The sequence below is a fragment of the Balearica regulorum genome, chromosome 19, assembly GCF_011004875.1.
Source record: "Balearica regulorum gibbericeps isolate bBalReg1 chromosome 19, bBalReg1.pri, whole genome shotgun sequence".
Classification (NCBI taxonomy): Eukaryota; Metazoa; Chordata; class Aves; order Gruiformes; family Gruidae; genus Balearica; species Balearica regulorum.
The window spans coordinates 12,213,049-12,238,160 of record NC_046202.1 but is presented as its reverse complement, the minus strand read 5'-3'; the positions used below and the strand labels follow the sequence as shown (position 1 = coordinate 12,238,160).

Genomic DNA, 25,112 nt, shown 5'->3' with positions numbered 1-25,112 from the left:
AAAGTTTTGAAACTCAAAGAAAGAACCTTAATTCGACACAGTGTTCTTGCTGCATCTCCCATAGGAGGAAAGTCACCCGCATCTTCAGATCTAACTGAAAGCAGGGAAGAAGCAACAGTTACTGGAATGTTGTTTCTCCCTTCGGAGAACACCCTGCGTTACCATTGCAGACCGAGTGCTCAGAGAGGCTGACATGTGGTGGGAGGAGGAGGAGGAGGAGTCCGGAGAACAGCATGTTTCCAGGTGGGAGGCAAAAGGAATAGGCAGCTTAAGGACCAGGGTGCAGCCATCACCATCACGCTTTGCTCTGCAGCCCCACACGCCCACTCTGCTAACCTGGCTTCACAGCACCCTGCGTGAGACTACGAGGGGAAGGGTGGCTACTGTGGGTCTGGGGGAGAGCACTGCTTTGGTTTTGTGTTTACCTGTACACCACCACAGGGATCCTCTTCCACGATCTAAACGAAGCCACGTTCTCTAGTTCCTTATCGGTGATCCAGACAGGGACCAGCAGCTTCTGGGGATAACTGGAACAAAGCCTGAAAAAGAAAAAGCACGAAGGCAAGGTGAGGAATTGACAATCAGTAATCTGTACCAGAGAAGCTGCGGAGAGAGAAGGCAGGAGCAGCTCACATTTCCCCAGACTCAGCAAGCTCTTCCTCTTCATATCTGTCTCAGCACAGTTTCAACACATTTCTCTGCAAGGAAGACATAACTCTGCGCAGAAAGATGGCAATGGTGATTCCGTGTGTGCTATAATAAAATGACATGAGTGAGATCTGAAAGAATAACTTGTTTGGTGGGGTGCCAGAAGTCAGATTCTTGATACGCATCTGAACACATGCCAGCAGCGAGAGGAATGTGATGGGCAAGTCCCTACCAATGCGGCCCCCCAGGGAAACTCAGCGAGCACAGCCAAAAGCAGGGGGGACCCAACTCTTCAAGGAGCAGAGCTGCAGTACCAGAAGAGCCCCACATCTGAACGAACCGAAGTGTAAAGCAGTTTGGCTGAAAGGGAAATTCAGTTGGTGGGGAGTGGGGGAGATGGGAAGAGGCGACAAGATTGTGAATGCTTAAGTCCCAAGTGTTAAAAACCCAACTGCAAGTAGATTAACAGCAGGGCAAGAGGGAAGCCAAGGGAAGGAGTGGGAAAGTCAAACAGCGTGCTGGGGAGAAGGGCAGAGAGCAATAGGAGCAAAACAAAGCACAGGCAAAAAATCCAGGAGCGCAGGGGCGCAGCTACTTCCCTGCCCCTGCCGCTTGCACACACGGCTGTGTGCAGGGCAGGTCACAGGCTTCAGAGACAAAGCACTGCCTGGATGCTGGGCCAGCTGAGCTCAGGCAGGCAAAGCTGCATATGGCAAGGAACATCAAAGAGCAGCTCTAGCTCTAGGCTATAACCCACACCAGTCAGAAGGAATGTTTCAGGGCAGATGGGAAGCAAACCCAGGGGGTGAAACTCCAACAGGTGGCCTGGTATTGCCCCAGCCCAGGCTATCCCCGCTGGTGGCGACAGGCACGATACAGCACTTAGTAGTACTTAGTTTGTAATGCTAGTGAGGAACTGCCTGCCACGTTAGGAGATGGCACTTCACACGGTGTCTAGACAGCCTCTCAGAAAGCCCCAGGCAGAAAGCAAAGTTGGTCCACGGAATAAAAACAACAGGGTGAGGAAGAGGAATCCAGGAAGCAAAACTAAAGCTGTCAAGTAAGAAGCTGAAGACCAGGATGTCTGTGGTAGGATGTCTGGGCTTGGACATCTCTGAAATGCCTCAGATTCTGTGTATAAAATTTGGTCAGAAAATTAGAGAGGCATTGAAGTGTGACTGAGAATAAAAGGTATGTGGAAGAGGGTTAGCACTGTGGAGATCTGGAGGAACTTTTGGAATAGCTGAGTCTATACAAGGATGGGCTTCATCAAAACGAAAACAGAATCCATTCCCTGACACTTCAGATGAAACATTATGGGAGATGTCTTAAAGTAAAAATTGGGGAGTCAGTACAGAGGAGGTTCAGGAGCCTATCTATCTATCTAAGAATAGATAAACTAAAACTCTGTAGTCTTTGGAAAATGATAAAATAGAATTCAATAAAACTCAGGTAGGAAACAGGACAGCCTCAAGAAGTTAAGCCAAATTTAAGCAGGGCGCGTAAAAACAGGCAATGAGGTCAAGACACACAGACCTGTGCTTCCAGGCTAGAATTCAAAAAAATAGAGGAACTGAAAAGCCAGGATAAATAAGTATGTTGGCTTAACAGCATCTTATAAACTGGATACAAGAACGATTATTAGTGGCATCCTAAATTTCAGAGTACAAACTTAGTAGGAAAACCAAAATAGGTTGAGCTAGTGAACAAAGTGCGCTGTGTTCCAGGGAAATGTGAAGGCAAAAGTGTGAGACTAAGAGTTACCAGCACCCACAAGCAATGGAGAATGTGCACGAACTTGAATCCCAAGCCTAAAGAGAAAAAGCAGAGCAGTGAGGCTACACTACCTACTGCTGGAGCGACAGCAACAGCATCCACGAGAGGCTGGAAGAGACTCAGAAAGGCTGCCGGGGCAGACATTGCCACAGCAGAAATTGCCATCACAGACTTGTACTGCTTTCACGTAAAATGCATGAGCATCACGGTAACGTGTGAGACAAAGGTGACATTTTCAGACGCCATCAGCTGCTTCTTGGTGCTACTGGCCAAACAATACCAGAGTACGTAACTCTTCTTTGGTCCTAAGCTGCTCCAAAATAGAATAACTGAAAAATCACTCTGTTACTGTAGTCATCACACAGGAGATTTCAACAACGTTTTTAGCGGGGATAAGCCTCCCACGACAGTAACAATGAGTTTCGGGGGGGCGAGGGTGGGAAGAGCAGCTTGCAGATGATGTGACAGTTACTTAAACATGCTGTTCAATGGTCATATAAAATGCATCAAAAAGATCAGAAAGAGCTGGCAGAGTTAAACAGTGAACAAAAGAAGGATTTTAGAAATAAAAGGACATCCTTCAAAGAGGGGAAATGTTTCCAAAGGACATGAGAGAAGCCAAATATGCACCTGAATTCAAAAACAGTAAAAATGAGACACGTAGTGCAGATTTTGAGAAACGACCTTTTAAAAGATTAAAATCCTGAACACCTTTTTCAAACACCTTGGAGGTGTCAGCCTGCTACCGAAACTGAAGGTCTAACAGATCGGCAAGATCACAGCAGAAAATCAAAACTATTTGCGCTGGTGTTCAGCAGCAGAGCCCACAAAGAAGTTGCCAGACCTAACCCTGTTTTACAAGGGACGGTGCATAAGAAGGATTAAACGTGGAAACTTCTGCAGGGGAAGTTTTAGAACAATCTGCTAGGAACGTGGAGTAACTGATCACCAGGACTAGATAATGCTCAACATTTCTCCAGCAACCCAAATGCGCACCAGGTGAATGATTAACCGAGATGTGTAAGCTATTGCTTACCTTGGCTTGGGTGTCAAAGGAATGAAAAGTGGCAAACACGGTATCAATTTTGTAAAAAGGTCTCTGGGGCGAACGTGGGAAACCACCGGAGTCCGACTTCTGCACAAAGCAACTGACTGTCACAGTTGGTGCGAGGGTAAATACAGGGCACTTGGGAAGAGTCAACACGGCTTTTGTGGAGGGAGGTCGCACCTCGCATGCGTAGAGTTTGCTGGAAACATCATGAGCAGATACAGCTTGTGTGGCTGACTGCATGTGGCTTTTCAGAAAGGGTTTTTTCAAATTGTTTGGTTTGTTGTTTGGTTCTGGTTTTTTTTACAGGTTGCTCACCAAAAACTTGAAGGAAACTCCTCTTCTGAAACAGTAACGCTTGAAAGGATAAGAAATAGCACAGAATTTCAGTGGTCATTTTTCACAACCAAGGGAATCCTAAAGGGAAACCACACTTGTCCTTGTGTTGTGCAACATCCTCACGTGCCACAGGGAAAAGAGATAAACGGCAAAGCAATGTGGGTCACGGAGGGGTGGCCTGAAACACCCCCGGGACCACGCTGACCCGGAACATGGGATGAGGCATTTTGAAACTGTGAGGTTCCATTCCAGAAGAAGGTGGCTGTAACGACACAAACCTAAATCGGCACAGGCCGCACCTACGGACAAGGACCGACGAAGTGTCTTCCCAACTCAAAGGTAACAGCCAGTCCAGAGAGAGAGATCCTCTCTCGCAGGATGCGAAAACACTGGGTTTGTCGCTAACGGTCTTGGTAGACTTATAGTCTATGGCAAATACAAGCAAGAACACTATCACTTTTTCCAATAAGAGCGAAGGATAGTATTAAAATTTGTGGAGAATTTTAACAAAATAAAACAAAATATGAATTAAGAGCACTCACAGTAGGAAATGTCAGCTGTCTAAATCAGTAACACAGAACTCCAAACAGCTTTTTCTTCATAAAGTCAAAAATAAATAAAACCACAACTGTAAAAAGATCAAACCTGGAAACAAGCATCAACACTGAAGGAAAGATGAATTCTTTTTTTTTCCCCCTCCCATTTTTGAAGGAGCTATGTGTGCACCAAACCCACCAGCACTCAGGCCGCTAGGAAACAAGCCCTGTCTTGGGCAGCACGGGCGCACCAGGTGGGGAATGCCGGAACGCCGCCATTTCTCTGGGTATACAGATCACCAAAGATGCGAGAGCCGTGCAGAGATCGTGTAATAATTTTATTATCGTTGTATGCTGAAATAGTATACTTTTATCAAGACCAAAGGAGTGGTTATTATATGCTTGTATTGCTCTAATTTTATGAGGGCTGTCGCCAGGAAGAAGGCAATAGTTTCCAGATAAGGACATCTCCAAACAGACTTGAAAGACAATGAACAAAGCCATTACCTTGGAGTATCCTGTCTCTAACAACACTGTTTTGCCAATGTTGGGAAATAAAAGATAAAAGGACTATAAACAGTTAAAAAGTAACCCGATTCCTGTGAATAGAGGCAGGTGGCAATGATCAAAAGCCAAGGCAGGATTTAAAGATACACTCCCCAAAGCAGCAAGAGGGAACTGGTTTCTGAGTTGCACAAGCAAATTACACCACCTTTGAGATCTCGGGATGTCTGCAGGAAGCTGTGACCTGCCAGGATCCCCAGGCAGGAACTCAGCAGATGGAGGAAAGCAAAACCAGGCCCGCATCCAGCTCGCTGAGGTTTGTTTCAAGTTCTTTCTTCCCTGGTCTGGTTGGAAATAAAACATCTGCCTTTAGAGAAGTTGGCTAATTGCTGTGTATTACTGGCCAGGAAGCGAACCACAGATGGTCAATCTAAGTTGAACTTTCTGAAATAGTCAGAGCGAACCACATCCCAACATCCAGCAGTGGAGAAAGCCTGACTGCTCTCAAAGACATGCAGAGACTCGACCTAGGGCAGAGACCTACAGGTTGCGCACTCCAAAACCAAGCAATTCAGGAAAACAATTTTCTTTTAACATCCTTGGACAAACTGCATAAATGCCATCAAAATCATGTTAACAGTCCAAAAGCAATGGTGTGGTCAGTATGGCCAAGTAGAAACTGTAAATCAAACCCCAAAACTAGCACTTGCTGCCTGGAATTCTAAGGGAGAGAACAGGTAGCAAACTGCAAAACTCCACTGGGATTTCCCCCGGCCGGTGTGCCCGAGGCTCCTCGTGGTCTCCACAAGAAACCGGTGACCTGGAGCTGTTCGATGTATAGGTGATGGGGATGCCTTTACTGGGTGAGACAGAGAAAAGACTGAGGGATACTGGCCATTTCAAGAACAGGATTATAGGGAATGCAGAAATGAATGTGTCTGTCAAAGCTTAAATAAATTCCTGTTGGCTTAATACCACCTGCTGCAAAGAATGCATGCAGCACTTCTCCAAAAGCTCCTGTGCTCTTCTTCAGGAGCAGAAGACAGGCTGGAATCACTGACGTGCAGGTGGGAAAGACCTTCTAGAGATCTCCAACCACCTCCGACACTAGATATCTGAGACTTGAAAGCTCTAATGATGGAGAACCCCCAAGTCTTTGGGGATCTGCCCCAGCATGACACCACACTCCTGGGGAATAATTTTTTTTTCCTCCCATGTCCAGTCTGAACCCCCCAAGTTGCACCTTGTGGCCGTTGCCTCTTGTTCAGTCATCTGCTGGTGTTCGAAGAGTTTCACTCCATCAGCTTTGTACCTGCCATTCCAGCAGCTGTAGGCTGCAAGCAGAGCACCCTTTAGCCTCTTCGGCACCAGACCGAACAAGCCTGGCTCATCCCCCAGACTTCTGAGAAGCCTGACAGCCCTCCACTGGCTCGCCCCCAGTTTCACAGAGCTGAATAGCTGCGCAATTTCATGAAAACTTTGTGGTTTTCATTTCAAACAGCACAAGAAATCTTAGAGAGAATGACCAACCAGAAAGGCAGCCCTAGGATGGACAGTTCCTCCAAGACTCCAGAATGGCTTCAAGGATGAATTACGGCCACCACATTATAAGCAACCTGAGTCGGCATTTACAATTGCTACTAGCTCTGACGTTTGGGCTGTATTCCTTCTTCAATTCCACGATGTGAAAGATGGAAAGAAAGGGGACCTGGCTCATACACTGATCTGCCTGAGGGCTATCAAGCTGGAGCCTGACTCATGCACTGCTCTGCACGGGGATTGCAAAGGGAAGAAGGTAGGAAAGAGGAGTGGGGAGAGCCTGGTGGTGAAACACTCACTTGTAATTGTTGTTGATGTCAGAGACTCGCCAGACGTTCTGCAAGTCAAAGCCCATCCTCACCAGCTCCATCTCAAATCGGTATCTCACATGGTCACCTGGAAGAGCAGAGCACAGGGTATTTACTGACAGCAGAGCAGCACTGATGAAGTCCAAACACGTTAGAAGCAGCTCCATAGCAACTATCACAGGCTGGAGAGAAACGACAGCTGGATGGCAGGGATCTTGCTTCAGAACCAAAACAATTTGTCCCTCATAGGGGTTCCTCTGCTTATTTTGTCAAGTCAGATCACCCCTCAAGTCTCAGGGCACAGAGTGGCATGGAAACAGCCTTCCCACATCAATGTGGGGTGGGGGCCACTAATTCAACCCATTTTTGCCCTTCTGACAGAGATGGCTTCCAAAACGGACGTCAGGTAGCCCATGGCAGAGGGGTACTGAGCACCCACCCCAGGCAGTTCCTTCTTCCAGACTGCCCTCTCAGAGGCTGACTCAGGGTTTGCGCTCTCATGTTTTAGCCTCGCCTTACAAATCCTGGATGTCTTTATTAACAACATTTGACACTTGAGCCAAAAATAAATACTGCAAAGCTCTTCACTCCATTTGTATCCTGCAGCAACAATTTCCACAGGTGAGTTTATTTATACTAGAGAATAATACTTTCTCTAAAGGAGAGACAGCAAATATCTCTAATTGCTGGTGTTTGGGACAGGGTCAGAACAAATAGTTTACCTTTTCATTATCAGCTGCTTTTTGGTATCTCTTTCAGCTATACTATTCAACCGCATCCCTCCACATCCCAACCTGTGTGTGGATATTTCATTCACGCTACTGTTTCTCTCCTCTGATACCAGCACATTAAGTCTAAAGCCAGGTTTGTGACTCATTTTAATCCCCTTTTTTCATGCTGAAGCTGTTTAAAGGCAAAGCAACTGCAAGTGAACTTCGTGTTCCCAGAGACAGGAAACTCCCAATCCACACGAGGGCACCATCAGAGCTCTGGTTTTCTCTTTATTGATTCAAAGATTTTATTTGTGCCTGTGTAAACCAGACATCTCCGCAGACCTGACCACAGGAATGTCATGGCATTTCTAGGTGTTGGAGAAGAGATGCAGATGGATTCATATTAATTACACTGCCTCAAAGCTGATGATGTTTACCATCCAGGGATGACACTGCTTGAGCTCTCTATCATCACAATGAAACTACTGAAGTATGGGGTGTTTTCTTCATTCACAAGGAGAAAGGGAAAAGCTACTTTGTGTCACTGGCTCAGAACGTTCCTTATTGTGCTTATTACTATTCTTCTTATTATTCCTTTTACTGCACTTGTTATCCAGCCGCATCTGGCCATCGGCTGGATCTCTAGGCCAGGTACAGGATGCCCCTCAGCAAGATGAACTTGGGCTGAGGCTACAGCACAACTTAAGACAGGGCCGGACATCAGTTTATGAACAACAGTTCGAATTGCACTGCAGTGCTTCTGGACAGATGAGCAGGAAGGGGACATGCCAGGAGCTCACCTGGACGGCAGAGATGCGCATGTTGATCCTCCTCATCGACACAGACTCCTAAGCACCACGCGTGGTAGGCAAATGCAAAGAGGTCCTCAGGCTTAGCAGGGCGGGCGATGGCTCGAGTTAGCCTTTTTAGCCACTCCTGGCACTGCTTAAAGGTGGAAAAATGGCACCTGCAAACCCAAAGGCAAGTCACCCTCAGTGGGTACGTTCATCCAGCCAAGATGCAGAGACAGGGAGCTCTGCTCCACTTAACCAGAAAAAGGAACAAAGTACCAAGTTGTAGCAACCTTGGCCATGAGCAGCTCAATTCCAACGGCAGCACAGAGGGAGATGCCAGCGCTGAACATGGCAACTGGCCTGCAGTGGCGTCTACAATACAGCGATAAACGGATACCTGATCACTTTGGAGTCCTTACAGACGATGTGAAGCTGGAACATATCCCGACACTCCACACTTTCCATCATCCTCAAAGGCACCTGCAAGGGACAGATATAGGGCATGACAAGACATACCGCATAACACAGCAGACATCATCACACGCAGTCACGGCTCTGTCAACAATCACCAGCTTCTAGTTCAAGCTGCAAACCCACTCTGAGGTTTGTGAAGCCTCATGACCCAGTGTAGAGCCTCCTTCAACAATTACTGTTCTGATTTCTACTTCATCCCTGGGTAGTCTCCCATCTGGGACTGGTTGCTGACTAAATCGCATCCAGACAAGCACGGGTAACTAAGGCAAACAAAAGCTGCAATAAAAGATAGCAAGTCAGGGCAGTAAGAGAAAGCCAAGGGCTCCCACTGTCTGACTCTCAGTTGCTGGTCTCCAGGTAGGAGAAGTCTCATTAAAGCTGGCCTGCAAGAGACCTTAACAGTCTTAAGCCCACCAAGTTTAATGCTTGAATTTAAAGAGAACAGTAAAGGAAAGACCTAGTTATTATCCAAAGGAAAACCCCATCCACACACCAAAATGCAGCAGTAAAACAACTGCATGACCAGCAGTAACTAGAGATGCCAGCCATCAGGCTTGGCATCCTTCAAGAGGCACAGCTCCCATGCCACGGACCACAGAAATGGCTTATGCCCCTCCCGCCCCCCCCAAATATTGCAAGAGACTGTGGTTCAGGCAGCAGGAACTGGCAGATCCAGACTTACATTGATCACAGAGTCCTTGAATTTGATATGAAGCCGGTAGTTGGAGATGGCAATCACAGCATCATTTGCATGGCCAAGATACTCCACTCCCTCGCCCTGCAACACAGTGAATGGGACCTGGAAGGGAGACATCACTAATTCAAGACACACGCAGAATACTTTGAGCACCACAAATGCCAAGAGCTTCAATTCCTACTGCCTCTGCAGTGCAACTCCTGCGGGAAATCATTCACAGCAACATGCTCTTCGTGCACCGAGAGCAGACAACAGCAGGAAACAGCAATGGTACCCACTGCCCATGAGGTGGATCTTCTTCCAAAGATGCCTCAGGAGCCACCGAGCACCTCCTGATGGAGAATTACTTGTGGAGGAGAGGTGTGACCACAAATGCTATGTAACCAACTGTGGGCATCTGGCAGCAAGGGTGTTGCATGGGGGCAGAGGGATTTATGGTCCCTGCTTTTCGGAGAGGATGAACACAGCCCTGGTGCAAGTGACACGATACAAGACACAACGTCAGGCGCAGGTCAGAGCTGGGAGTGCTCTGCACAGCTCCAGGCAGAGCCGGACCCGATCAGAGCCCTCTGCCCCAAGGCAGAGTGTCCCATGCCTGATCCTGCTGCATCATTTACATGAAGGGGGCTCATCGCAGCACTGCGAGATGGACTGGTACCAACCCAGGTGAGTAAATGAATCAAAGTTTTGCCCAATTTCTGCTAACAAAGCTCTAAGGGAATTTTTATGTATAGTTATTTATGTGACTGAGGAAACTTTAAATGAAGATACCTGTATTAGAATTAAAAAAAAAAAATATCTAAATAATAAAGTGTCTTTCTGTTTTTCCCTATCAGCCTGGACGTAATTTTTAAAACAGGAGATCCTGGCAGATGGCCAAGTCTGACTTTTCTTTTCTTGTATAAAAAAAAAAAAAAAAAAAGGTAGAACAGCCTCAAATTCACCAGGCCCTTTTTCCTTAGCTAAGTGACTCCTCGTTGTTCCCTGAATGCCACCTACACCAGGTAACCAATTACGCAGAAAATGTCACAAAGATTTATCATTTCAGCCAGAGCCCTTTACTTGCCAGACAGGGTATCTGATAAAACAATTCATTACACTGTAATTAGTACAAGTCAGACCACCTTGTCTTTATTTTTAAGTTGTTTCTATGACTTGGGTATATGCTGCCTAAAAATTGAATTTCCTAGATTTCAGACTTCAGGTGCAAGTGACAATTGCACTAAAAACTTCTCCCTTCTTATGTTACTTGTACAAAAATAACAACCTCAGACTGGCATCTGTCTGAATACTCTTTAAAAATGTTCATTATTTGACATTAAGAGAATATACTCTCTTCAGTTCTGCAGTTTATTTATGCACACTTGCCAGAGCTGTTTGCAGTTGGCATGTGTTTCTTTTGCTTACGTGGCTCTTTCCCACAGCAACAGAAGGGAAACGGATTAGAAATGGGATGGTAAAACTGCAAGAACTGACAGAGGGAAGTCCTGGAATAAGCTGACAGGCGCCTGAACACGGCTTGATAACAAGCCAATGGCATCCTTTTAGACTTCACTTTACATTAGGAGAATAACAATTTTCTGAACACAAATTACCCTTTGGGAGGGGTGAAATTTATGGTCCTCCATGCAGAAGAACAAAGCGGATTCTGCTCTTCTCCAGGTGGTCTCAGTGGCTTCACCTCCCACAGACCTGCAGCCATGACCCCGTGCAACCCCTTGGCCCGCATTTGCTCTTTCAAGTCATCCTCCTGTTGCCACATTTCAGTCCTTGCTTTTATCAGCGCTGTTTCCCAAGACAATGCCAATCACAGAGCAAACTCAAATACTGCGGCAGCAGTGAGAACACACAACATGAGCCTGGCTCCACCACAGGAGGAGGATGAACACAGGGACAAGGTGGCAGTGGACTACATTAAAGGAGGCAACCAACACCAGGAGCTTTGGCTCCCACCGTTCAGAATGCCGCCCTTGCTGCACAGCAGCAGCACCCAGGTCTCTTTCAAAGGCCTTCTGCAGCAGGAGGCTGGCACCATATGGAGATTTCTCCATCCAACAGCTCTGCACCAGGAAAACGCCAGGAGCGACGTGTATTAGGGCTAGATCAGCCATCTCAATTGCAGGCTATGGCTACACAGCACACAGCCCAGCCCGGATATTTGACCTGTACCCGAGAGCATCTACCTGCTGCAGAGGCAGCATCACAGTTTCTCACTGTCAGCGCAGGCGGAGGGCAGGGAATACCCAGGATGGCTCTGTATTGCATCATGCTCCAGCCGTATTTCCAAGCAGCAGATGCGATGCTGTAGAAATCGCAGTGTCTTGGCAGGGCTGGGAAGACAGGGCCAGGGTGTACAGAACTGCCGTCAGCAGCCTCCACACACGCAGAATGTGACCTACAGCACTGGCCAGCCCGCAGCCTCCAGAACACGTCCTGGGCTGGAGAGCTGCTCTCAGGTTTCATGCTACCAGACGAGCCTGCCACATCCCGAAGCTGTTTTGGTTTTCTTTCTTCCTTACCTGCAATGACTCTTCCTCCTTCACAAGCTCTTTCGGGGGGAACAAGTCCTTGGCCTGGATATACTCCAAACTGGGAGGGCCTTCCTCACCCTGCATTGCAAACAAAACACACATTGAGACAGGCCCCAGCCAGCACGTTACAAAAAGCCAAAAATCAAAGCTGTGCATAGCCTTGGCACCCCAATACCTTGGGGATCCCCTAGACCAGTGCATGGAAACACCTGTTCTGCCTCCAGACCACACTCTGCATTGCAGGACCCCAGCAGCTCCTCTGGCTGTTGCAGAATACCCACAGCACAGTGAAAGACTGAACAGGTCTCCAAGTCCTGTCTCTTCCGACCGTATGGTATTTGGGAAGCCAAGCAGATACACCTTGACCACGCACAGGATCTTGGACTGACGCAATAGTAATTTGTCAGGTCAAATGTTACCCCATTACCTTCACTATGGCACACAGCAGAAATACTGTAACACAGAGGGTTTCCATCTACAGTCCACCTTTGACCTACTCTTCCTCCTCTTACGACTGCTCTCTTTTGGGAGTTTTCTTTTTCACTCTTAAGCCAAAGATATCTGGGAAGAGCCTGAAGCTTTTTGAGGAGAACACGCAAGTGTGAAACATAACCCTGTAACAACTGCATCTAAGCGCGCCCAATTCACAACACGTGTTGGTGACAGTACCCACGCAGGGCACTCATCTCAGGGCAGCTGGACGCGTCCACCCTGCTCAGACAGACATCCTGGAAAGCCCATGGAAGCCTCGGAGAGGTGGACACATGGAGCCTGGACACGCCATGCTTGGAAAAGTGGAGACAGTGTCTCAGTTTGGGACCTGTGAATCTTCAGTCACTCATGAAATCTCGGTCCCCACGCTCTGTCAAACCACCAGCTCGCTGTACGAACAAGCGGCATCCAGACACCCAGCTGAGGATGCTCGCTTCTGGGAGCCCAGGACGGTGTTAGTTCCACATGTATTTGGTGTGGGAACATTTTCTTCAGAATGCCTCTTGCTCTCTTGCTATAGCTCTTCTAGTCTCCAGCACTTATTAGGGAATACTCTGATTTATAAGCATTAAGTAGTATTTTAAAATTAAGTGTCTTTCTGGGAAAGTCACCCAAGCCAGAACCCTGAATCTCAATCTGAAAAAATGAGAACCCAGCTCTTTTGGCTCGTTATATTTAAAATCATGCTGAATCCCCTTACACTGCCGACAGCCACTCAAGCCTCAGCACCCGCAGGTACAGCCCGGCCTGATGCTCTCCCTGGACCTGAGTGGGGCAGCCAGACCGCACGCAGCCCGCCTCCTCCCCGGCCCAGAGGTACCTGCGCACACGCTGCTCGGAGCTGGCATAAAGCTGGGCATCAACCCCAGCTGGAGGCAAAGGTGCTGCCCCTCCTCACCCACTCACCAGGTCCCTGCATGGTGCTGAGGGACACAGGGTGCAGCACCTGCGCCAGCAGCTGCCAGTTACTGGAGACCGTGGGGGGCTTGGGGGCCTCTTCTCCCACCGGCTTGCTCTGATGCTGAGGCCCTAGCCCAGGGGAGCACAAAGGAAAGGTGTGTGTCTGCATGCCGGTGCGGCAGCCAGGGAGCAGAGATCCCTTCCCATCACCACTTCGTAGCTCGCAATAAAATCCCAGTGAGCAGCAGGAACTGGAACAGGGCAGCCTGAGCTCTCCACCAGCCTGGGTGTCCTTGAGTCCCTCCTCGCCCACAGCACGGGATGGGCGGGAGGCTGAGCATCTCCTCCTGCCACAGCCCCGTCCCGGGCTGTCAGCAGGGTGGGGGGCTCAGGACCCCATTCTCTTCACAAACCACACATGTCCTGAAGCTTTCAGAGCCCATCTGGCCACCAGTCCCCCTTGGGGGGAGACTTTCTGCAGGAAGGGGCATCAGATCTCCTCTAAGCAAAAGAACTCCTTTCCCCGAAGGTATAAAGATGAAGAGCTCAGGACGCCCTCCCACTACAACACCATCCTGGCAGCATCAGCACGGGAGGGGGTCTTGCACACCCCTGCCTTGCATGCCGCAGCCATGGCGGGAGCATAGAGCTCCCCTGGGGTCTGCTGCTCTCACACGGTAATTTTCCAGCTCCAGGCAAGGACCGGCCGGAGCCTGCGTGGCATGGCACGCTCGCCGGGGCCTTCCAGCCGACACAACCCATGGCGCCGGGCGCTGCCGTGCCCTTGGGCCCAGGCAGGGCAGCAGCACAGCAGCGATGGGGACCACGCCATCCTCCAGCAGCACGTGGGAGGGAAGAGAAAGGGATCCCCCTTTGCAGGGGGCAGCACACCAGGCCGGGCAGATCCAGGGCAGGAGGATCCGCAAGCAGCCTGGCCTCAAGGACAGGCCTGATCTGGGGCAGCAGACTCAGCATGGGAGCTGGAGGAGAGGAGCTGGCCTACAGCCCCGCTTGCATGGAGGAGAAGGGGTGGTGGTGGGGGAAAAGCAGCACTTACAAAGCAGTTGAGCATGGAGCAGGAGACGCGGCCTGGCAGACTCATGTTCATTTCCCGAGGCGGCAGCTGGGCCGGGCACACGCAAGCAGCATCTCCTTCCTCTGGCCCTCTGCTGCTGCCAGCAGCGGCTCCGAAACCTTCGTGCCGGGATTGCCGCAGCCTCCCTGCTCTGCCGCGAAGGGCAGGAGCATCCCTGCTGCCGGCGGCTGGAGCAGGTGCCCGCTGCCGCTGCTAGCTGCCGCTGACAATGGAGGGAGGGAGGGCGGAGGACGGCCAGACTCCACCTACCTCTGAAGGCCGCCGAGCACAGCTCTGCCATCTAAGTGTCTCCCTGACAGGCGAGACAGAAAATGGAGAGACCGACGGAGGGATCACCCCTCCTCTCCCCCTCCCGTCCCCACAGGCGGATGCCAGCAACGCATCCCCTTCCACGCCGAGTCGCCATGCGGAGTGGCTTGCTGGAGATGCAGCCGGGAGATACAGCCCGGGCCCGCGGTGCTCCTTCCCACCGGCACCTGCCTTGTGCTGCACTGACGGCGCTTGCAGGAGGGCCGGGAACAATAGCGGCGAGGCAGCTTTGCGCCCCAGTACCGAGCCCTCCGCCCCAGTTGATGCCTTTGGATGCTCAGCCGGGAGCCTCCTGCTGCAAACCTTTGCCTGTGATCCTCCCGCCGGCCTGGTGGCTGCCTGCAGTCCCCTCTGCCTGGTTTGGGAGGGGAGGACAAAGGGGCTGCCCTGCTGCTTCCTGACTGCTGAACACTCCCGAGCCTTTCGGTGCTCCTTCCCAGGAGCTCCCGTGCACGCAGGGAGCAGGTGGATGTCTCCGGCTCCCACCAGCACCCGTGTGCCAGAGCTTGGGCCCGAGGCTGCTGCTCAGACAGACAGCTCCCACGGGGAGCTCCACCAACTCCGGTTCAGCAATGCTCGCAGACATCAGGGAAATGCCTCAGGCACAGGAAACGCTGTGGGTTGAACACGCAGCCCCCCCAGTCCACCAGGAGCTGACTTTTTACTGCCTGTTGTTCATCAAGTCCATGAGCAAACTTGGAGCTGCCCAGGTCACAGCCTGTCCGAGAAGCCACATGACAGCAGCCTCCTGGGCAACACCACTTCCATTCCTATCACCAGCTGCTGCTCTGCCCTTCAACTCCCACCGCTCAGCCAGAGTGAGAACCTCTTTCTTAAAATGCAAAATTAAATCTGGCCCTTCATTAACCCTCCAAGGCCAGGCGCAACTATTTTGCTCAAATCGTATCAGCTTTCTTGCTCCCGGATCATCAAAACATAGCACAGCCTGTAGCCATTATTCTCCAATTAGATGTGGTTGCCCCAAAGCCACCACAGACAGCTCTACCTAGCAATACCAACAGCATCTCAAAAGGTTTTTCTCAAGCCAGACAGAAGTTCTGGGCATTTCTCCACAAAATCATTAAGGGTTAGACTATTCTGAGCTGCTTTGACCAAGAGACAGCTTTGCAACACCCAGACCTGTTGCCCTTCATCACCCCGGGGCAGCAGTGCCCAGGCAAAGAGCCGCTCAGTGAAGTCCCTTGCTGAGAAACCAAACACACAGATATCCCACAGGCCATGGTCACATGGACGTCGCTGTTTGGGATAAAAGCCCTAGGAAAAAATGCAACCACGCCTGGAGATAAGCCATGAGATCCCATTGCCACCTCGGCTCTGGCTCTGTCCTGCTCTGCCATTTAGGTGGTGCATGGTGGGTGAACGTCAGGCGCTGCCCAGCCTCAGGGGCACCCGACTCCAGCTGGCACCCACAGACCAAAACGCATTTGCGTTACATACAAAGTCACCACAACGAGAGCAGATGGTGACGGACGATGTTACGGAGTTGTCTTGGCCAAATCTGCGTGGCAGGAGAGATGCCTCACTTCCCACGGGTTCTCCTCTGGGGTAAATGCCAGAGGTCTGCTGAGAAACCAGAGCAGGGAGAGGTGGAAGGAACCTTTTATACTGGAATGAAAGTGTAGCTATAAAAACTGTAAAACTGGTTTGTTTGTTTTTTCTGACATGTTATCAGGAGAAAAGCAACAAAGCACGTGTGTTGATAACAGCTAAAGCAGAGAAGTCTCTCAGAGTCAGAGCATACGTTGCTATTTAACATATTAAGTGCGTACAACATATGTCCAGTGTTTCATAACGTACAAAAACATGGATGAGGCAGGTGAGAGATCTGCTCTGATCCATGGTGAGATTTTTAGGACTAGTGCTCAGTTCAGGGCCTGGCACAGGGACCATTTTCCAGCTCGAGTTGCAGAAGGACCTTTGTAACCCTAAGCTGCAGCTGCGCAGAGTTAAAAGGTTGCTCATCACATCATTACTTTGAATTTCCAACCTAAGCTGACCCGAACATCCACAAATAGATCTTCTCCCACTTTCACTGAAATATTTTTGCACTTTTAGCATTAGAAAAAGACTCACACGTGGCTTAGAAACTTCTGCCCAAGAGCTGAGCCTGGTGCAGAGCAGAAGTAGACCTTGCCCTGAAGTGCAGCAACGTCTCAGAGGCTCACAGAGTTTCAGGAGGAAACAGATTCAAACTCCACCACTTTTACCTCTTCCTCCAACAGTTCACCTGCTCTCCTCTCCATGTAATTGCCAAGGCGAGGACAGAAGGGGTGGTGGTGAGAGCGCCCGGTGCCGGGCAGAGCAGGTGGCCAGGCACAGGAACACTGAGCGCCCGCAGCCTGGTTTAGCTGGCTTAGCTAAAGGGATTTCCTAAAGACCACGTCAGATGCCTCCCCAACTGAACTGCTGATATTCACTCCGTTATCACTAACCACCACCCGAAGAAGGAAGACAGGGTTATTTTCACATAACCAGGCTCCTCCAAGTGCCATGCACATTCATGCACGGGTAGAGAGAAACCTCCTTCATTTTCTCCCAACCACAACAACCCTAAAGGTTTTGAGTACTTTGAGGAAGAGAGGAGCTGAATATAACATGGGCAGCACATTCTTAAAGGCAGTTGGCAGTCATTAACCCTTTTTCCTCCCATGCGCACTGCACGCTGCTCATGCTGCGAGCGGCTCTCTCCTGTGCTGCTCTCCCACCCCTCCGCACGTCTCTGCTTGCACGCCCCAGTTAAACAGTTTGCAATCTCTCCTGAAGGTCCCAAAAGGGATTTGGAGGTTCTGAGATAGCACAGTGCTTGGCAAAGCACTTGGTGCTCGAGGGGCCATCCTGCAGGGAGATGATATTCCCTATGGAGATGTGCCTGCATACAGCAGGAGCCCAGCCTGCAGCACAGGGGTTCACAGGGCTGAGCTGCCATCTGGTCCCGCGTGCCCAGGGAATCCGTGCTGGGAGCACGGGATGGCCCCAAGATGCTGAAATCTCTCTCGTGGCCCAGGGCCAGTCAACACCCTGAACCATACCTTTTTGTCAACAGCTAGTCCAGCTTTTTGCAAGACACGGAAAGGGTGTTTCAAAGAGCAGCTAACGCCTACCCTCACAAAATACAGGTGGTGGCAGAGCCTGTCACTCACAGAAAGGTGGAAGCACACAGCCGAAGGGCAAAAAGAGGAAAACGGGTCCTGTCTGCTGCCAGCACGCTGGCCACAGACTTCCAGGTACAGGTACACCCTTCTCAATGCACACGTATCTTTATCCATTTCTTTTTGGCACCACAAATAAAATTGCTTTAAATACTCTTTCATTAGGCAGAGGGCACCACTTCTGTCCCTTCCGGCTACTAAGGGTGGGCTTTTCATCACCCCGGTCATGGTGCATCACCCTGCAGGCAGAGAGGAGGGAAAGCAAGGAGCTACGTACGGCCATGGATGGCAGAGACCTGAACCCACAGCCCTGCCCCTGGTAGCGCACCCATGGCACAGACCGCTCTCACCTGCCTCCAGCTGGAGAAAAACCAGGAACTCCCAGGAGCAAATCAATGTGAGCCGGGGCAGCTCTGCCCAACAGCCCGGGGCTCCGGCAGTCACTGAGCCTTTACCGGCTGCTGCGGGCTGAGATGCTTCCAGCAGCAGAGGTGTTATCAGGGTACTCTATATCTGCTCAGGTCTGAATATTTTTCAATGAGAATCAAGGTAGGAACTGGTTATCTAGATCTTTTTACAAGTAAGGAGGGGAAGGGAGAGACTTGTATCATTTATCTCATCCTAAAAGTTAAAATTTATCCTCTTTCTGCTTAGCAGATACCTACATCAGGGTGAGATGACCCGCATTCAGACACATATTTCCATTTTTCTCCACTGCCTAGGCTGGTGCAGAGAACTGACTAGCTGCAGCCACAGGGACTTCTTGTTCTGCCTCCTTTATTTTTATTGCACAACAAGCATCTTTGTTTCAGGTGCCTTTACAAGAATAGTTCATTTCCTCAAAGCCTAAGGAGGTTCTTGGGTGAACCGAAAGGCTGCTGAGCCACTGAGGTGGCTTCCCAGAAATAAACCCCTAAACTTATGTGAAGAGAAGTCACTACTTTATATCCCATAAATCAGGACTGAGATAGTGAGTGTCATCTTTTCATATTTACAGAATGACAGAAGAGCTTAGAGATCTGTAATAGTGCTTTTAATATCTGTTCAGAAAGCTGCCCAGAGGCGAGCACATAACAGAAATACGAAGCAAGAAGCCTTTGAGAAGAGGGACGGAAGGTCAGAAGTCAAGGGCTAGCAACTCCATACGCCAGCAAGAGGGGATGAGGGATGGCTAACCTGCAAAACCCCACCCAGACTAACAGTCATGGTCCCCTCCAAAGGGTACGAACCATCGAGGCAATCCAGAGGTCTACAGTCTCAATATCCCCAGCAGTACAAAGAGAGAATGCTGCCGCGGGAGTTGTACAACACGCGGCAAGAGCTGAGCCCTGAGCTGCCGGCAGAGCAGCACAGCAGCTCGCGTTGACTTACCCGCCGGGTTAGTTTTCAGTAATATATTAAGGTGCTGGATGCTCATTAGGATTTCCATTAGCCAGAGTTAAGGATTAAACCACCACTACTACTGTCTTCAAGGTCATTTTCATCAGCAGCTAGTCTTTGGGGATGAAATGAGGAGAATCTTATGATCAAAGCAAACAGAGCTCTTAACCGACACTATACCAAGTCTTTGCAGCAGCAGAAAGGGGAGAGCTGCTGGTGATCCACGTTTGGGGTGCTGCCAAGTAAGGTAGAAGCTTTCAGGCAGGCCCTTGCTAACCAGAGGCATTGGTGCTGTACCCTCTGACTGCAGAGATCACGGGTAATTAACTAAGCGCTCAGCAAGCCTGCAGGGAACAGGGTTTCCAGCCAAGGCTCCCAGCAGCTGGCTGAAGAAGTCCAGCCCCGAAGCACCCGCAGGTTAGCAGACAATCCCATGGAGCATCCATCAACCAGGAACTGACCTCCATCCCTCCCTGCAGACCTGCGTTTAACTCTGAAGTCATAACCCTCCAGAGAGGTCACAGAAGGACTCAGAGGAGGGTGTCAAGAGTTTACATCAGCTCTACACCTTCAACTGCTGACAGAGGCTCAGGTAGGTAGATGGAGCAAGGGCTTATTTCTACAGCTCGCAGTTGTGAGTTGCTTTCTCTCCCTTGCCATGGGAGACACGAAGCCTACGCTCTCTTCCCACAACAGTGGGTGAGGGGGCTGAGGATTTCTGTTGGTTGTTTTGTATTTGTTTTTTCCTAAAATGAAAAAAAAAAATATTGAAAAATATCAAAGGAATATTTCAATAAAATATGAAGAAACTCAGAAATCCTTTTCAGAAGGTCCTTTGAAACTGTAAAATCATCTTCAAGTATTCATAAGGAGCAGACGACTCTGTTGTCTAGAAGAAACCAAACCATCCATGGTTACAACTAAGGGCAGGCCAGGGCCAGGTCAGGATAAGCATCTGCCAAGACACAGGGAAGGAACACAGTGAAAAGCAAAAGCTTCCATGTTTTAGTAAGTCCAAAGTTCGAGTCTCCACACCCAAAAAGAATACAGGCCCAGAAAGGGGTGACAAGGATTAAAGACAGCTTCCCTACAGACAAGAATTAAAATACTAGAACTCTTCAGGTGTCTAAGGGGAACGTGACAGAGATCTACACAATCCCAAAGGGCATGGAGATGTTCGTGGGCAGCACCACACTTCACCATTGCTCCCAATAGAATAACTTGGGACCATCAACCGAAACAACATGGGGCAGGTTCAAAAACAAAGCAAGAGGAGCTGAGGAGCTACCCCGCACAACTGGGCAGTGCAGCTCTTTGCTGCAACGTGTCACAACTGCAAATCTTTACTTGGTTTTGAAAAGCACCTAGAAGAATTCATGGAAGAAAAGTCTACCAAGGGCTCATAAAAGATCACTAAATTGTTTCTGGATTACCACGTTGCTGAGCTGCAGATCCTGACAGATGAGGGTGGACACCAGAGAGATGGTCCCCCCAGCATTTATCAGTGGCCCGCAGTCAGTGGGCTATCTGACCAGCCAGGCCTTTGATGGACCCAGCTTGGCCTTTTCCATGTTACCTGGAGAGGTTTTTGATATATTTTCCATGCATTTGATTATTTTTTTTCCCCATTCCTGTCTGGATACATCTGCATCGGTCGCAACCCAATCCCATACAGAGAAGTTGTTGAGTCTTTTACATTTCCAATCTGACACCCAGGTAATTCCAACGCTTTACCAGGTTACAACAAGATCATACTTTCACCTCTCCACCCCAGAGTAAGCTCCTCAACCCGAAGCCTGGCAAGCAGCTCTTCAACAGAAAGCACAAGAGATCTTGAACCAAACCAGGGAGCATGAGGAAGGGACTACACCAGAAACGCTGCATGCAGGACTACTGGAGCTGACAGTTCAATTAATGCAGAGAGCACATTTCCTTTTCTATTCCAGTTGATAACGGATCGCATGGGGGACAATCCCATAGGAGACGTCACTATTTCCTCAAGCAGTCGGCCAGATTTTATTTTTTTTTTAACATGTTTAACCTAAATTTTCATGTCCTCAATTTGAATTTCCAGCCCTTCGACTGTTTCTGCCACTCTTCTCTGCGCTCCTTCCAACATAATGATATGCTTCTAGCAGTGGTGAGCACAAAGCTGATGATAATACCATGTTACTGCAGCAACGCTCAGGCTCCCTGCCCAGCTGATATGCAGATCACCACATCGCCCTCAAACTCCTATTCAAACTACCGCCCTAATGACACTTCCAGCCTCTTTCAACATTCCTGGTCTCCAGCTTTCTGCCTCTCATCAGATCGCGCATATTTTGGTTTATTCCTTGCTGGAGGCATTAGAGGCACTTTAGCCGAGTATATCGCAATCTGGCTGGTTTGGCTGTGTTTCAGTCTCTCCATCCAGATTCTTTTATACCGTATTTTTCTGTGACTAATCATTGTGAAATTTCTGCTACTTTGGTGGCAGAGCACATTATTAACATGGTGTTAAATCTTCATTGAGAGGTGACAGAAGAACAGAATGAGAAATCCCAGCATTAAGTTTTAAAGCAAAAATAAATCAGTAAGCCACAATAACTGGATGACTATGTCAGTAGTCCAAGGAGGCAGAAGGGGATTCCAGTCTCATTTACTTTTTTCCCCAGCATTTTGCAATAACGAGTTTAGGGGTAAACAGCATCTTGGCCACCGTAATAAAAGCTCCCTATATTATACTATTATATACAATACACAATACTATAGTATTCTTCTTTCCCATTCTTGTATTTATTCTCATACATTTAGCAGCAGTACAAGATGTGGACATACAAAGAATGAACAAAACCACCCACAGAAGACAGAGACAAACTAGAATATATACTCACCATCCTCAGACACTGTCTAAAAATCTCCTTGTTCAATCACAACTCAGTCTCTTCTTGTTCTTCCACTAGTCCCGCCTGCAGCAAAAAAAGAGACAACCCGGAGCAGAAGTTTAGCTCAACAGTAATGATACTTCAGTATGAACACAGAGGGGGAAACCCAAAAGCCCAAGAGCCCAGCACCCTGCATCTAGCATTGCCAAAACCTCTATTTAGTGCCCTTTTCAGGACCTGCAGGAAATCAGATTCAGCATCACAGAGGGACATCAAATCCTTTCAGTCAGCCACTACACACAGCATGCAGGACTTGTTACCCAGCGGCACACACTGGCCAGTATCCCAAACACACCTCAGGGCAGCATGGGAGGGAGCTGAAGGAAGGAAGACTCGGTCATTATGGATCAAGGACATGGGGAGGATCCTTCTTCATACAGAACTTGGGTGTTTGGAGAAGATCGCTGTTGGCTTGGGGGAAAACTCCCTCTAAAATCCAGTCTTGGCTGTCTAGGAGGTAGGGCAGGACGCAAGAGCTCAAAGTGCCACACAAAAACTAGCGGCACTTCTGCCAGCTTCCCCATGAGCAGTGGGACTGGTCACAGGGTGGTTTTGTAGTGGGGGGCAAAAGCCAAGAAGCAAAACTTGAGCAAGGTCCTGCCCCAAGAAGATCCCTTCCAATGGCACCAGATGGTCCCACAGGTGATCCTGGGATTCCCACAGAGGAAAGGACCCTGATATGGGACCATCTGATCACCAACATCTCTCTCATCTGTCCAAACCCTGCCCTCTGCTCTGCTCTTTCAGCCCCACACAGGGGACTGAATTACACAGTTAAACACTGCAGCTGGAAGCGGGCTGAGAGCCCTGCACCACTCACCCACCCGCACAACCCCTTCGCTGTGCACAGGTAGCACGGAAATCCGCATGCACATGTCCCAACAGTCTTAAAATAACAGTGTTTTAAGTGGGGACATTCAGTATTTAAGCCTAGCCTGAAGATGGCTTAGAGCTCATCAACTGAACTCGTTTTCTGCCAGTTCCCAGCACCCTGTAGCATATCAAAGCTCCAGGAATCCTCAAGGTCTTTGGTAAGTTTTGCTGCCATTTAGGGTAAATTTTTTTCCTCCTTAGATGAAATACAAACGTCAACAAATGTGGAACTGGAGAGCATCTAAACATCTCACACAACATACCCCGGCTGAGAATTAGTCCTCCTGCCATCGAGAAATTGGGTTGGCCACAGAAGAGTTTCCGAATACCTACTCAAGGCTTTCCTTCTACGTGGGGATGTCTTTCCCAGCCCAGAATTAAGTGAGGTTTGACACCCACACATCAGAAGGCCAAGCTGAATGCCAGCACTAAGGAGTCATTTTTGAAATGCAGTCTTTGTCGTGTGCAGGCAGCACGCAAGTCTTGCGGCACTCCTGCGTGACGGAGCTCCCACCCTGCTCCAGCAGCACCGGCAGGAGAACGGGAGTTCAGAAAGGATTAAAAACTTGTGCACTACATTACCCTACAGTTAAAAGCAGATCAGCAAGTTTCAGGAAAATATGACAAAACCCACAATGGGAATTCTGTTTTCCTAGGAAAACAGAAAAAGCCAAATACTGCAACATTCCCCTTCAAACCCAGATCCAGCTCGTCTCTCCAACTATAAAAAAAACCCCTTTTTCCTCACCATTTAGCAAAATGGCCACACATATCAGACTCCATATAGAGAAAAAAAAATATCTAGTAGTAGCTTACCGAGCCACCAGGAAAAGTCGCTGCCAGATGGTGACTTACAAATTAGGTGAAAAGCACAATTAGCAAGGGAAGTAACATGTTCAGCAATTTGAAGATACCTGAATTATTGATAACGTCGAATGACACACCAGTACTTTTCCTGCTGTATGCTTTGTACCAATTTATTAAATCATTGCTAATGCCTACTTCAGTTTCTCACTTCCTCCCTCGTAAGAGAAGTCGGTAATCGCTAGAAACTGCGATTATCTTTGGCTACGTCACGTTTGAGGATGTTCCTCCTCGCTCCCGTCCCCCAAGCTATTCTTGAAAGCCAGTTGCCCAAGAGGAAGCAGTTCACTGCAGCCCGAGACTCCCACAGCCGCATTAGCTCAGCCGGCAGGAATGCCGCCACTCCTCCGCCTCCGAGGACTTCCTCCTCCTGGCCAGAGCAAGGATGAAGCTGAAGGGGCTCATGAGGATTTATGGAGTGATGGAAGCCAGGAGATACCACAAAACCCCAGGTGCTGCTTGTACCACCACAGAAAGCCTAGGGCCTCCAGCACTACCCGAATTACACCTGGCCCAGCCCACCCATCTGCAGGCAGCTTCGCTCGTGCACTTGTGCGGCTCCACACGCTCCTCCGCTGGCATCCCGAAGGCATCCCCCTGTTCTCAGGGCTGGCTGCGGTCCCCCTCCTTTCAAAGGCTGCGTGTTTGACTGGCTCCTGGCTCTGCTGCTGTGGCTTCCAGCCCACAGTCTCCAGCCATCAGGAGGGAGGATGGCAGCTGCCCAACGCACCCAGCACCACTGCCTGACACCTCTGGGCTGGCACCTACCACCACCTCTCTGGAAGTCACGTGTGTGGTTTTGCAGCTGCTCGATAAGCCGTTTCCCATGCAGGAGGCGGGATTCCCCCAAAATCCAGGTCAGAAGCTCCCCTAAAATCTCAGTCACAAGCAGTCGGCTGGAGCTTGCCACCTGCCATGCCCAGCCAAGGCGGAGGCTGACGCTGCCCAAGTAAATGAAGAGAGGGCCAGAGGCAGACAAGACAAAAAAGGATGAAACTGGAGAGAAGATAAAAGAGCACGATGACCTTTCACGCTCGGATGGAAACCACAGCCCAGAGCCTCACACTGTTCTGCTGCTGTGCAATCATGGGCCATGGCCGGTGGCCAGCAAAGCCGGCAGCCCGCTGCCCTCCCCAGTGCTCGGCTGGAGGGAGGCACAGGACAGCACTAGCGGTGCCGGTCATGCTGGCGAGG

General features: G+C 49.5%; 1 protein-coding gene across 2 annotated transcripts in view; it reads right to left on the bottom strand.

Moving 5' to 3' along the window:
- MTMR4 (myotubularin related protein 4) overlaps window positions 1-25,112 on the bottom strand; it is a 56,779-nt gene that overhangs the window by 13,863 nt on the left and 17,804 nt on the right. The window contains exons 2-8 of one of the 2 annotated variants that reach the window (XM_075771132.1): window positions 22,131-22,205; window positions 11,896-11,985; window positions 9,362-9,478; window positions 8,603-8,685; window positions 8,212-8,378; window positions 6,690-6,786; window positions 426-539 (exon numbers count right to left, since the gene is read on the bottom strand). In XM_075771132.1, coding sequence (XP_075627247.1) covers window positions 426-539; window positions 6,690-6,786; window positions 8,212-8,378; window positions 8,603-8,685; window positions 9,362-9,478; window positions 11,896-11,985; window positions 22,131-22,133 — 671 coding nt within the window. In that variant the 5' untranslated portion in view covers window positions 22,134-22,205. Of the gene's footprint in view, window positions 1-425; window positions 540-6,689; window positions 6,787-8,211; window positions 8,379-8,602; window positions 8,686-9,361; window positions 9,479-11,895; window positions 11,986-14,356; window positions 14,606-22,130; window positions 22,206-25,112 lie in introns of those variants that run through there. The other variant, XM_075771131.1, reaches the window with a different exon arrangement.